Source organism: Camelus dromedarius, chromosome 5 (assembly GCF_036321535.1).
Source record: "Camelus dromedarius isolate mCamDro1 chromosome 5, mCamDro1.pat, whole genome shotgun sequence".
NCBI classification, from domain to species: domain Eukaryota; kingdom Metazoa; phylum Chordata; class Mammalia; order Artiodactyla; family Camelidae; genus Camelus; species Camelus dromedarius.
In genome coordinates, this window is record NC_087440.1 from 82,875,617 (window position 1) to 82,889,577 (window position 13,961).

At 35.2% G+C, this 13,961-nt stretch overlaps 1 protein-coding gene and 1 pseudogene across 2 annotated transcripts in view; both read right to left on the bottom strand.

The window, feature by feature from the left end:
- Positions 1-949: 949 nt before the first annotated feature.
- Positions 950-1,357, bottom strand: LOC105096160 (10 kDa heat shock protein, mitochondrial-like; annotated as a pseudogene).
- A 4,790-nt stretch (positions 1,358-6,147) lies between these two features.
- The window catches only part of PPP4R3A (protein phosphatase 4 regulatory subunit 3A), a 34,818-nt gene continuing 27,004 nt past the window's right edge, over positions 6,148-13,961 (bottom strand). For both annotated transcript variants that reach the window (XM_031454201.2, XM_031454200.2), the window contains exons 11-15: positions 10,366-10,535; positions 9,343-9,485; positions 8,497-8,687; positions 7,846-8,072; positions 6,148-6,868 (exon numbers count right to left, since the gene is read on the bottom strand). In XM_031454201.2, coding sequence (XP_031310061.1) covers positions 6,758-6,868; positions 7,846-8,072; positions 8,497-8,687; positions 9,343-9,485; positions 10,366-10,535 — 842 coding nt within the window. In that variant the 3' untranslated portion in view covers positions 6,148-6,757. The remainder of the gene's footprint in view (positions 6,869-7,845; positions 8,073-8,496; positions 8,688-9,342; positions 9,486-10,365; positions 10,536-13,961) is intronic.

Consider the following 13,961-nt stretch of genomic DNA (forward strand, 5'->3'; position numbering starts at 1 on the left):
ATCATAAATGTTGAATTTTGTCAAATGCTTTTTCTGCATCTATTGAGATGATCTTATGATATTCTTTATTTTGCTAATGTGATTTATTACATTGATTTGCAGAAGTTGAACCATCCTTGCATCTCTGGAGTAAATCCCACTTAACCATGGATATGATCATTTTAATGTATTGTTGAGTTTGGTTTGCTAGTATTTTGTTGACAATTTTTACATCTATGTTTATCAGGGACATTGGCTTATAACTTTCTTTTCTTGTGGTATCCTTGTCTGGTTTTGGTACCAGGGTAACACTGGCCTTGTAAAATTCAGAAGTGTTCCCTCCTCTTCTAAACTTTAAAAAGGAATGGTATTAATTTGTGTGTATGTGGGAGGGGTAGAAATCACTAGTGAATCTATCTGGCCCTGGACCTTTGTTTGCTGGGATGTTTTTAATTACTGATTCAACCTCCTTACTTGTTATTGGTCTATTCAGAATTTTGTCTTTTTCTTCTTGAGTTACAGTATTTTGTCTTGTTAGAAATTTGTCCATTTCATCTAATTTATTGGTATACAATTATTCACAGTATTCCTTTATAATCCTTTTCATTTCTGTAACAGTGTCCCAACTGAATATCTTTTACTTCTGATTTTAGTAATTTGAGTCTTCTTTTTTCTTGGTCAAGCTGCTGTTTCTATGAACCAAGGGAGTGTGTTTTTTCTTCCGCTCCAGATCAAGTCAGCCATTTTCAGCAGTGAAACTGCCTGTTTCAGAGCTGTCCTGGATTGGTAGACCTACCTAGCTGGTTGAGCTAAGGAAGTAGTGAGAGGTGGGGATGGGGGTAACCTCACGCCAAAATACCATAGACTCTCACTGTTTTTAATCACTTTTTTTTTTTCATTTATATATTTTTATTTGGAAATGTTTCTATCAGTACAGTGAAACTACATTTTAGAAACACTGGATGTCATTAGTTTGTATATCATTAGTTTATTATAAAATAGAGGATGTGGAAATTATTTACATGATGAAAAGATTTCAGAACTTCAGGGCAGCTTCATGTGATGCCATTCCAATAGTGACTTATTTCAGTCTACATATTTTCCAAGAATGTCACCATCTCTAGGTAAGAAATAATCCTTGTCATCTAGAACTACTTTGGTGCCTCCATATTCTAGGAGAACTTTATCTCCAACCTTCACACCTAACTGGTTGAATCTCTTCACCTTTAGAGCCAGATCCAAGAGCTACTATTGTTGCTTGCAGTACTTTCCTTTGAGATTTTTCTGGAAGCATAATGCCTCCTTTGGTTACAATTTCAGCTGCATTTTCAACTAATACTTGGTCAAAGAGAAGAAACTTTCTAAATGCTGCTGAAGTTTATACTTTGTTATGGAGCCACCACCACAAGGAGAAAACCCCAAGATTTTTGAATTAACTCTTCTTGATTTGTTATACACTTTTGGCTAATTTCCAGAACCCTGAAATGGTTGGTTTTGACAATTTTATCCAGTTTTTAAATTACTTTTTGTGGGGCAGATTTGCCAAGCTTCTCATGCTGCCATTCCTAAATTTCTAATTTTAACCAATACGTTAGGACATTGACCACCCCTCTTCATCTTCCCTACTCCATAGACTCTGAATGACTCCTAAAAACAGAGTTTCAAGTTTTAAAGACAAAATCAGTACCATAACCATCTCCCTCCAGATCTGGACTATATTAATGTAACATTAATTTAAATAGTTGCCATCTATTGACCATATGCCACTGGGCTAGCTGCTTTATATATATGTCTGTTCTACAGTCCTCACACTTGTAATGTTATTCCCATTACATATGGGAAAACCGAGGCTCAAGGAACTTTGTCTGATGTCTCAGTAGCAGAGTAAGAATTTAAACCCAGGCCATTCTGACTATGCTGTTATTACCATTATACCTTTTCTCTGTCTGCCAACTTCTCCCCACTTTCCCCAGGAAATGTACTTGGTATCAATTTTGGCTAATCAACACGCATGGAGCACATATTTTGAGTGAGGTTTCTTGAGCACTCAACCTCTTGTTCCTTCTATTCCCCTCCCCCATCCTAGTCTTCCAAAGTAGGTCCTCAGATGGGACTTGAATGGGAAGGTTTTGGGTGAAGAAGTTTTCACTAATAACAATTGAAACCACATTAACTTTTTGAAAGCCATCCAAGAATTCTAAAAGCCAGATTTTTCTGGGCTCTTGGTTTTGGTGAGACACCTACTTCTCACAGTGAGTTAAACAAAACCACCTCGGTGGTTGGTTAATAAAATGTCATTATTTCCTCTTCTTCCAGAACAGTACTTTAGAAGTAAGGGTAAGAAAACCTCAAGTAGCAATTTCTTTACAAATGAGTTAGCATTAAAGTAAAATTAATTGATCTTTTTTCTGCAACACAGCAGAAGCACATTCCTGTGTAAAGGTATTTAATGCTAGAATGCAGTGCTACAATTTGAGTGATCATATTCTTCAAGCTCTTTATCTAAAATGAGTTACCCTTTCAGAAACGAAGAAAATGCATCTCTTCTATAATTCCTATTAAGTCTCCTTTGAATTTACATAGGAAATCTATTTACCCAACCAATTTACTTCTATATGTAATCACATGAATCTGGACCTGCCTTCTAGGAACTCACATTCTAGGAAATAGAACAATATATAAAAGTTGAAAAGCATGAGATTTAATACAGTAACTATCAGACCAATAGATGAGAGGTTTGTGAAATCTACAGCTTATGGCTAGGTCCCGCAATAAAAGGAAGAGGTCTGTACTTATATGTGAAGACCTATGATCAACAGACCAATAAGAAAGTTAAGAGTTAGAGGTGCTAGAGCCCAGGATGAGTAGACCAGTGAAGCTTAAGTAGAATTTTAGTAGTTGTTAAACGACTCAAGATAGGTTAATTGTATGAACCAAAAATATCCCCTTGCTAGTGTTACTAGCCTAAAGCTCAAAGGTACAACGGGCAGGATAGAGGTCTTAAGTCCTCCCTTATACCCACAGGGAGAATTTTATGGTCAAGAATGAGTCAAACTGTGTCTAAGGGCATCAGCTAAAAGACTCTCCCAGTCTGTGTATTGTGTGCACATTTCTCAGTTTCCTTCATTCATCCAGTAACATCTGGAGACCCATTTGTGGGCTGGGTATCATGCCAGGCACTAGAGATAAAGTCGAAAAGGATATAAACCCGGTCTTCAAGGAAGGAGCTGAATGTCAGCAGAACACTTCTGAATGACAGGCAGGGCAAGAGGAGCATTCAGAGGGGCACGTGACAGGTTAAGGCAGTCTTCTAGGGCACAGCATGATTGGATCAGGGACATGTAAGTAATGTGGCTGGCTGGAGCTTGGGAAGATGAATACCCAAGATGGAACCCTTCCGGCATTTAAGAGGTAAAGTAAAGAAGAGAGGTATCAAAAGACAGAAAGGTCAGAAATGTTAAAGCACATGTTAGAGAAGCCAAGAGATTAAGGTATAAAGAAGACAGTGGATAGTAGCAAATGCTGCCTAAGTGTCAAGTAATATAAGGATTGTAAAGGGTCTGTCCATTCAATTTGCAGGTAGGATGTGACCTAAACCATGGTGAGAGTATAATTAAGTTAAACAAAAACCCATTTAGCATTATGTTGAAGAAATCACTACGTCCTACAAGTCCATGGAAGAATTTACCTAGGAGAGTGAAAAGGTCAGGGAAAGTCATCTCTCCAACCAGTTTATTTTAAGGAGCAAGACATCCGACTCCAGCAGTTGGAAGAACATTTATCTATCTGAAGACTCTCTACGGTTTTTAAAATTACCATTCTAAATAGCCAAGATGAAGCACTAAGATCAAAGAAAAATTAATTTAGCATTGATTATCACAACATAGTGATGACTGCCCCATTTCTTCATGTCTCAGTGTTCCACTAAAATGGTACACAATAATCCTTCCCATAAAATTGTGTTTATAATCTTCTTGCTCAAAATGGATGTTATAGCAGAAAAAGTTAACATAACCTTGTATCTATAAAGAATCCGACGGTCCTAAATTTTCCCCCAAAGGAATTCTGACAATGCTGTTTAAACAAAGTTATGAATAGAAATATGCTGACAACTTATGGTTATTCATTTGAAGAAACCGTCCAGCTTAAACTTTTTGCTGTTCTAATCTTGCAAGCTTTACAAAGGCCAGCTGCTTAAATTAAGAAAACAGAAGAATGCCCCCTATCCCTTGCCTTCCCTTCATTACCAGATTCACAAAGTTGACTTCCAGAGAAGATGACAAGCAGGATCTGAGTACAGTCAGGCGGGGGAAACCCATCAGGCTTCATTAAAAAAAAAAAAAAAAAAAAAAGCCAGAGTAGCATTCCTAGACAGGACAGGGGTCATGGTGTGTTCTGTAGTAGTTATAAATCTGTCTTTTTTGGAAATTGTTAGATAATCACACTGGGAAATAAAATTTTTAAGTGTTGTAAAATGAGTAAAAGAACCAATAGGTATCATTAAAATGGAAAATAACTATATCATTTTATTCACATCAGTTATCAAGATAGTATTTATGCCTAAAAGCATAGACTTGAGTCAGATGGAACTGTCAATTCAAGTACTGTGTTTCTAGAAATTTATTGCTGATAGTCTTCCTCCATGAAACATGAAACCTCCATGAAGCGATTTAGACTTCACTTCTCCTAATATAGCAACTTGTGTCAAGTTTCTGCTTCAGTAACCATAATCAGTAGAGAAATGCAACAATCCATCAATGAAAGGGCACCTCTTATTAAACGCCAAGAGTTAACATCTATTTTTTTAAAAAGATACCAGACAATCCATGAAAATAAGGGATGCTTCTTCCCACTACTCGAGAACCCCCAGAATACCAAGACCAGTTAAGTGTTCCACAAATCAATCAGAAAGGTCAGTTTAAGCTGGATGTGTAAGGCACAAACATTTCACATGGGACTTTCTAGATAATAAAAGACATAATATAGTTAAGTTAGATCCTATTAAGTTTTTCTTCTCTTTATTTGCAAGATAAGTTGATTAAAATTAATTGCCAGAACTTGTGACTCAGAAGTAGCTCTGTACTATAGTGAAATACATGTAAGTTCTTATAGTTAATAATGCACCCAAAGTTCTGTTAAAAATTATTAGCCAACAATAAAACTCTTTCCATGACTGTAGCAAGTTGTTGCTTTCTGGTTTTCTATTCAACTATTCCATATAACCTTGCTTTTGGTACCACAGCTTACTAAGAGCTAAGCAAAAGACGAGCTAAGGTAGAAGCACACAGTGCTTGCTAGATTATCCAGTTTATGAGTTTAAGTATATGATACTTAAAATAGTATCCTTTTCCTGGATATGAATTTTTATTCACATTTGCAAATACATTGTTTTATTAAGTTCTAAAATCTTCACTTTAAAAAAGTAAAGATATGTGGAATGGAGATACTTACTTTCATCTCCTCAAAAGAATTTTAGCACACCTAAGACAATAAAAAGAACCTATTTAAAAATACTGTCTTAGTAAGGTGATATCTGATGGTCCTCTGGCCAGGTATTTATTTAGGAACCACCACTTACAATTCCAACTGGTATTCCAAAGGGAATAGTTAAAGAAAAGAGAAAGAAAATACAACTAATACAGTTTCTCTTACTCTTCACTTTTCTTTTTATTATTCAAAAGTCAAATATGTTATTTTTAAATCATCCATCCTCAATTTTGATTTAATGTACCATCATTTTCCCAAGAAATGAAATTTCAGAATCTCTTTGGAATACTAATTTCACGTTTCTAGGTTTAACAAAACTGCTGAAATTTTAAATTCCACACTATTTCCCTGAATTCTCAAGACAGTTGATGTAAATTTTAATATAAAATATTTAGTCACAAAATAGTATTGCTTTTTGTATGCACATAGTTGTAAGATTACTTTGTTTTGTCAATAAAAACTATACCATCTTTCATAAAACTCTAAACAAATTAAGAACTGTGATGTAGAACAAAAATTACACATGGTAAAACAGGTACCAGCACAACGTTAGGTTATATTACATCAAAAAAAGTTTTAATGGTCCCAAATATATATACGCAACAACTAAGCATACACTCAGGGGAGAAAAAAATCAAAAACAAAATGAAACAAAAAAATTATGACACAAATGACCACATCTAGAATTCCACTCAATCTTTAATCAAGTAGGGACAATCCCTACTTAAAAAAAAATCTGCAGTTTGAAGGGCAAAGGGAACAGATAAAAAAGAGGAAATTTATATTCGCCCCTCCCCCATAGAGGTTTTCCAAACCTGTTGTAGCTTGACTAAAATGTTCAGAATGTACGGTTTTAAAGGCAGGTCTCTTTATACAAAGAAACTGCTGGCATTCTTAACTAGTGAAGAATTATGGCAGAAAAGCCTATTCTTCTGAGTCACAAACATGGTCCGAGAAAGCATATTCTGATTGTAGCAACTGACCAGTCAATCCAGAGATCCACTTACAAAAACCCCTGCCCTGTTGGCTTTTTGTTTCCATTTCCTTCCCTGAGAAAAGGGCAATGTGTGGTCCAAGCTGGAGAGCTCAAAGGCTTAAGTCTTTCCCCTAAGTGTGTAATATCCCCTCCTCCTGCTCCATTGAATTGGCACTTGATGAGCAGAGTCAAGTGTGCGAGGCTGATCTGTGTCAGTCATTCACAAGAGACCACTGCTTTGTTGTAGATTTTGTAGGGGGGAGGGGTAGAGAACCAGTTTTCTCAACAGGTACTGATCACAGGCAGTTGCCATTATTATGACTCAAACTTTGCTTTCTTTGATAATGGTAGCGTGTCTTCCTTGTCTTCATCCTCATCATCATCTTCATCATCATCAGGGTAATCTACCAGGCCCACGAGGCCTCCCTGTTCAGAAATAAGGATTATTTAAAAGAAAAGACACCATTACACTTTCAAATGCATGTTTTTCAAGTCTGGGTAAAGGTATATATATATATATAATTAAAAACTCTCCATGCCAGTATACTAATAGGTTATTTTTGGGTGGTAAGACTGTATGCAGCTGAAATTCATTATATATTTCCTAAATTTTCCATAATAAAATTTTAAGTAGTTCATGATACTAGCAAATCACCTAGGAGCTAAACATATTTAGTGTTTAAGACTTCATGCATTAAAAAATTTTTTAAATTAAAACTACAGAAGATAGATCATCAGAGGTTAGAAAGGTGATTCTGCCTTGTCCCTTCCCTGTTGTTTCATCCAGGCCTCCCTGTAGCTCTGGTACTTCATAAAAAATCACTGTAGCTCACTTTAGTCCTGATTTAGATCTATGAATCCCAAATGCCAGTCTGTTAACTGCTAGTCCAGGGCAACATAAGGCAGCCAAAAGAATTGGTCTTTATTCTGAAATTACGTCCTTCCTACATTTCTGGTGTTAAATTTTTTATCCTTTCTTAAAGGAATTGTTGGCGATAGTAGATGGTTAATTCTTTTTTTTAATAAACCTTGCTTGGCAAAATAAGTCAGGAGTGTCCAGATATTTAGATTATCTTCTCCCCACAAACCTGTTATCTGGATATTAATAGGGAAAGTTGATAAAAGTAATAATTAAACTGTAAAATTTCTGTAAATGTTTGACATATACAAATGTGAAACTACAGCTCTGAAATGCAAAACCAAAATATGAATATATTTAAACTTCCATATTGGTCACAAAAGTTTTCATAAATTTCTCAAACTTAAAGTTCAGCTGTGGTGGGAGAATGATTCTCTAGTTCACAAATATTAAATCAGTTCCAAAAGATAATAACCAAAGGGAGTTCTAGTCACAACAATTATTGCTAAGAAAGCTTAAATTTAGGTAGGCCTGGGAATCATACCTTGGTAGTAATAGCTGCCGTCTGAGATGTGTTTTTAGGGATGGATCCAGGAGAACCTGGAGATCCTGGAGATCCAGGTGATCCTGGAGAACCAGGCAGATTTGCTGCAGGTGACTGGCTGGTGAGGTTAGTTTTTGTTCCACTAGAGAGGGAAAGCTTGAAACTCGGGCTCTGCCGACCAGAAAGATTCGTTTTCAGAAGCACCTCCTTTTCCTCACTTTCTTTTACTAAAAATGAGAATATTGTCAATAGTTGTCACCCATACTCATCTTTTTAAAATACACCCAAGTGAGATGGCACTAAAACACAACTAACTAGCTTACTCCTTTGCTAGGAAGAAACACAAATTTCAGTTTATGAACTATGCTTTGCAAAATACTAAGCACCATGATCCACTGGACTTTACTACTGAGAAGGAAAACCTTCCGTGTTATATTCAGTGTTCCTACCCTTCCTGAAGTATCGCATTCACATCAAATTAAGAAAACTGAATCTATATCTTCACAACAAGCTACTAATTCACACCCTATAAAGCAACAGTCTTAATCTATGTCATGATACAAAGTAGATACTAATCACTTTGTCAAGAAAAAAAGGATAAACCTAAAGTGAGAAAGCCTTCATTTTTCCTTGCCCATCTTTTCAACATACATTTCTTCCTCTCCATGAATTTACTTATTGGATCCATAATGTCATCATCGTTCTTAGTTTTGTCAGATGGAGACACCACAGCTTCTCCATCCTCCATGTCATCTTCATCTGTGTTAAACCACATCTCCTCCTCATCTTCTAGTGTTCTGGCATCTCTTCGATATCTATGATTCCTCAGAATGGAACGCATACTATGAGTAGAGGAGAAAGTAAAATAGACTCATAAAAACTTACTTGTCTTCAAATATTGTCCCAAATTATAGTCTTAAATAGATTAATGGGCTAATACAGACTTATACACATAGAGGCTGACAAAACACCAGATTTTACCCAACATATAAAGAAAAAACACTCCACTATATCTAATGTTAACTAGTGGAATCAAACTTCCTGTTATTAAAATTATACTGTTACAGATCAGTTATTAAATGTGTTAACATTAGGAATTAACAAGTCATAATTTACATATTTTAAAATACACAAGTATGAATTATTTGGAAAAATCACACAAGATTCCTTAAAATTCGTTATGTAACCTTAAAGCAAAGCAAATAATTCTGATTTTACTTTGGACACTAAAAGCCTTACTAGCACATCAGTGTTTTACTTTTTTTCTTTTGCATTATCTAGCTTGATACATGCCTGAGGAAAAGTCTAGAGATATACTGATACCCACCCTAACACCATCAGGAAAACATTTACACTGACCGTTAGCAAAAACTACAACTTCTACTATCTGCTTCTTTCCCCCTCCCCTGCCAAGCTAAATAATGCCAAACAAGCAAAAAAGAGCCACCACCATAAAGCTGTCACTGAATGAGCAGGTTTAAATACATGGTAATCTACCTGTCAAGCTTCGGATTATCTTGCCTTTCTCTTTGTTGTTCAAATCTCAGTTTTAATCCTTTAAATGTCTGTACATAATCTACATCTTCCAGTGCTTTCCAGTAATTTTCAATTACATGAGCTGTTAATGATTTTATATCTTCCTGTAAAAAAGAATTATAATAAAAAGTGATAGGAAATGCTATTTTAGCAAGATATGAGGCTTAATTGTAGTTAACTAAAAAACCCATCCAAAATAGTGTAACTTCATAAAATTATTATCCAATCTTAGAGAAAAACAAATAAAAATGGGCTCAACACACACTGGCTACTCTAGTGGTCCCTGATTTTTGGTATACCTCAGAATTATCCATGGGTCTTTCTGAAGCACACGCCCAGGTCCCACCCTAGATGATTCTTATTCAGTAAGTCTTGGGTGGGATCTGGGCACATATATTTTAAAACCACACTGGAGAAGTGCTGGAGATGGACGGCGGTGATGACTGCACAATGATGTGAATGCACTTACCACTGAACTGTACACTTACAAAAATGGCTGAAAGGGCAACTTTTATGTTATGTATATCATAATTTTTTAAAAAGGGGCACCACATACAATTCTGATACACATCAGTGTTTAAGAACTGCTAGCCTACCATATCATTAAAGAATCAAGTTTGCTCTTTGGAGATATATGGGGGAAAGTCAAGAGAAATTCAGAAAACCTGAAAGTTAAAAACAGAACAAACAAAAACGCATCCAAATACTTATGTCAAATGTAATTTTACTTTCTTAAAATGATCACCATGACAGTGGTAAATCAGTTTTCAAACTATCCTGTAAATGATTTATAGCTGCTGAGAGAAATTATTCTGGTTTTTGTTAGTTTGAACTGAATCTCATAAGCTTTTGGTAACATTGGTTTTCTTTCAGAAATTCTCCCCAAATATTATAAGTCTCAAATAAGCCAAAATACCAAAAATGCATATTTGATTTTCATAAACAATTAAAACCAAAATTCTAACTAAGAAGTATAGAACCTACCACTCGAATAAATTCAAACATTTCTATTATGGCAGAGTTCATCAGATTGTAGCGGGATCCATTGTTGAGAAATGCTTTGACTACTGGTTCAAACAAAAAACTTTTCATTATGTAGCGGTTGTAAAACTCATCTTTTAATCCAATAATCTTTCTCTTAAAACGAAGAGCACCTGAAACACAGAGGCATTGTTGTTCAAATTACGTACCATATTTTCATTTTCTAGAATTACAAAAAAATCTGTTTAATAAACATAGTTCTTGCAGGCAATGATGTTATTGCTTCCAGAAATATGAACCTAAAGGTAAGGATTACAAAAGGGTTATCAGAAAAATGTATTCTAAAAGCAGCGTGTGTCATCATAGAACACAAGTCTTCAAGAGCCAGAGGATTTCTAGAAATAAGTTACTAATGACCAAAATGTACTTTACATCTGAAATAAGATAGGGCTAATAAATGAATTAACCTATCATACTAATTAAGATGAGAAAATTCTTAGTGTATCCTTTTGTATATACCTTTAAAACAATAGAAAAAAACAGATTTGGGCAATCCACTGTATAAGTTGATCTTAATTATTTTTGGACACTCTTATTTTTGCATCAGAGTTAATGGGTTTACAATGGTTTGTTTTTGGATGTGTTTGTAGAAATGACATAAACCCACAGAAATCTGCGTGACCCAAAATTTGCCTTCCCGTGGTTTAGGAATCAGTTTAGAGGATGCTTTAAACATGTGGTCCTCTATGTTTACTGCAGCGAGTATGCTTTTTAAATTTTTTCCTAGTTTTCCTTTTTACAATTAATTAGGCTTTAACTTACAGATTAAAAGGTATATTTACATCTTGAGGTATGGGGAGTTGCTTAAGTCACCATTCGTCAAGATCTAAATATACTGAGACAGCTAGACTTCAACAAAGCCCTCTTTACCTATATGGAATTATCAGTAAGTTAATGCCCCAGTTACTGTAAACAGTTCAAAAAAGCATACTCACTTCATGCAGTCACATCGTCTTCGGTTGGCAAGATTAAATATTGTGTTTGTATTTTGGTTTCTTTGGAGATCATGGAAGTGGCTCGTTAAATTGCCAATTTGTTATTAATCAAGTCCTTCATGAGCAGGTAGCCAGGCAACCATGCTGACACGGTTTCTGGGTAGGAAGGCAGAGGAGTAAAGCAGCTCAATTTTTCTTTAGTTGGCAGAAAGAGGTCCACAAGTGAATGCCCAATTAGGTACAGTTGCTTATAAACTGCCGTTAACAATCCAACATTTAACAGTGTCTCTTACTAAAGAGACACTCTGGGCAGGGCGTTTCAAAATAGTTTATAGACTAGTAATTCCATTTTATTTTTTAAACTACTGAATATTTTCAAATACATAAGCATGGAGAAATAAGACATTTTAAACAATAAGCGTCATCTTCTATGTGGTAGTAAGTCAAAGCCTAACAAGGGTTTATTTCCCCAAAACAATGATTTGAGAGCTTGGGTTGGCTGGTTTGTTTTTAACGTTACTTGACAAAGGAACATGGGCAGTTCCATTTATTAGAATATAGATCATTACTTTAGCGCTCATGCTAACAGGCCAAATTTTAAGGTTTTAGTAATTAAGGCAAGTGCTATTATTTTAAAAATTGGTATTCTAACTTTGCAGGCTTTGTGGAGACTTGTGTCCTACCATAACACACACTAGCTGAACCCTGTGCATGCAGTTCCTGGGTTAGTGAAAGAAAACTCCCTTCTTAGAATTAGTACTAAGACCAGAGTATGCAGATGGCGCCACTATCTCCTCAAGGGCAGTTCTGTTCAGAAAACTGCTGAGGTAGACAGAACGTGGTTCTAACAGGCTTTTGTTTTGCTCCTCATTTATTTTTATTAAGAACTGTGTCATTTCCACTCAGCCACCCCCAAAACAAACTTGGATGAAAAATATCCAACCACTATTCTTGCTGTTGGATAAAAACTTACTTTCAAAAATTACCAGTGAGTTCTATGAAGTCAAGTTGCTCAAAGGAGATTAGAGAAAATTGGGATAGGTCAAACTGGCACAACTGTAGGATTTTCCTTGCAGAAGTGCACTCTGCTCCCACTCACATCTCGAACCTTCATTAATATGTCAGGGATCTCTTATGCTTAGTTTCAATCATCTCTAAAACAAATAATTAGTCTTTATCTTACACAACGTAAGATTTTACATAAGTTTAAGACTTTTTGCCTCGTGTAACTGATAATAGCTGAATAAAAGCATCTACCACAAAAATTTTTTACTTTATTCCTCGTATAGATAGATTTCCGTATTTTAAATAAAACAACCAGACAACACAGAAGTATGAGCTAAAAAGCTACAATGTAAAATCCAAGAATCTGGAAAAGGGCAAAAGATTGATAAAACTGGTCTGTGTATATATGTATGCATGTGTGTTTGTGTGTGTGTGTGTACACACATGTATCTAACCTAAAAAGACTAAATGATTTTGAAAGGATTTCTGTTCTCACCCAGTCTTGATTAGCTGTCTTTAAATACAAGTATAATTATTAAGAACCAGAAGGTATAAAAAATGTAGTTCACAAACTGTTTACATTTAACCACACTATCTTTTGTCCTTACAAGTGGGCATCTAAATTAACTTATAAAACCCTCCCTTAAAAAAAAATACACTTTATTAAAATACTTTATTTCAATGTACTCTTTTCTAGGACTGAAAATATTTTACATTTCCTCAAGTTTGTATTTAGGTCTTTCAGAAATCCTTGATAAAAACTCCTATTGAATACAGCCAGTCCAAAAGAAATCATTCCTAATGACTGGCATCTTTCAGAAGTTACTAATCTCAATCCCAGGAAGAGAGCCGCACTGAGAATCAGCTGAGAAAGACTTAGGTTTAATTAATGATAACCTTAGTTTGGAAAATATTAATAATAAAACACAACTAAGAGTTTTGCTAGCCTTCTTAATTTTCTACAATATTAACTTTCACTAATTTGTAATGATTATCTTCGTAATTCTTATTAACCTATGAGAAATTTTCTTTGCAATACTGTAAGCAAAATAATGAGATGAAGAACTGAAGTAAAGGCCTTTGCCTTTCTGCCACTCTCCCACTAGACTCGTGTGTTCTATCGATACATAACCACTAACACACCACTCTTATTTGTTCATCTTAATTGTGCATTCAACCAAGAGTGTCGCATTCTCCCATGGTCAAGACACAACTTACTTCTTTCTGCAAGATTTTCCTGATCTGCCTCAATCATGTAGAATAAATCATTTCCACTATACTTCCAAACACACCTCAAAATAGTGCTTTTGGTGGTGTTTAGATTTTTACATACTATCTCCCCCTAATGAACCCCGAGCCTCAAGACAGCTGAGTCCAGGTCTTGACCATCTTTTTCCTGGTACCAGGTATGGATCATGCTTTATCAAATCTTAAGATGCCACTGATTGCAAAAAATCTCCTTTTCTACTAACGAAACAAAACAAAAAAGCTACCAATCATAATGACATGCTGTTAATTTTAAGACTCACCTTGATTTGAGAGATGATAAATGCATATCTTAGAGTCAAGATAACATGGTAGTAGGTGTTAAATTTATTG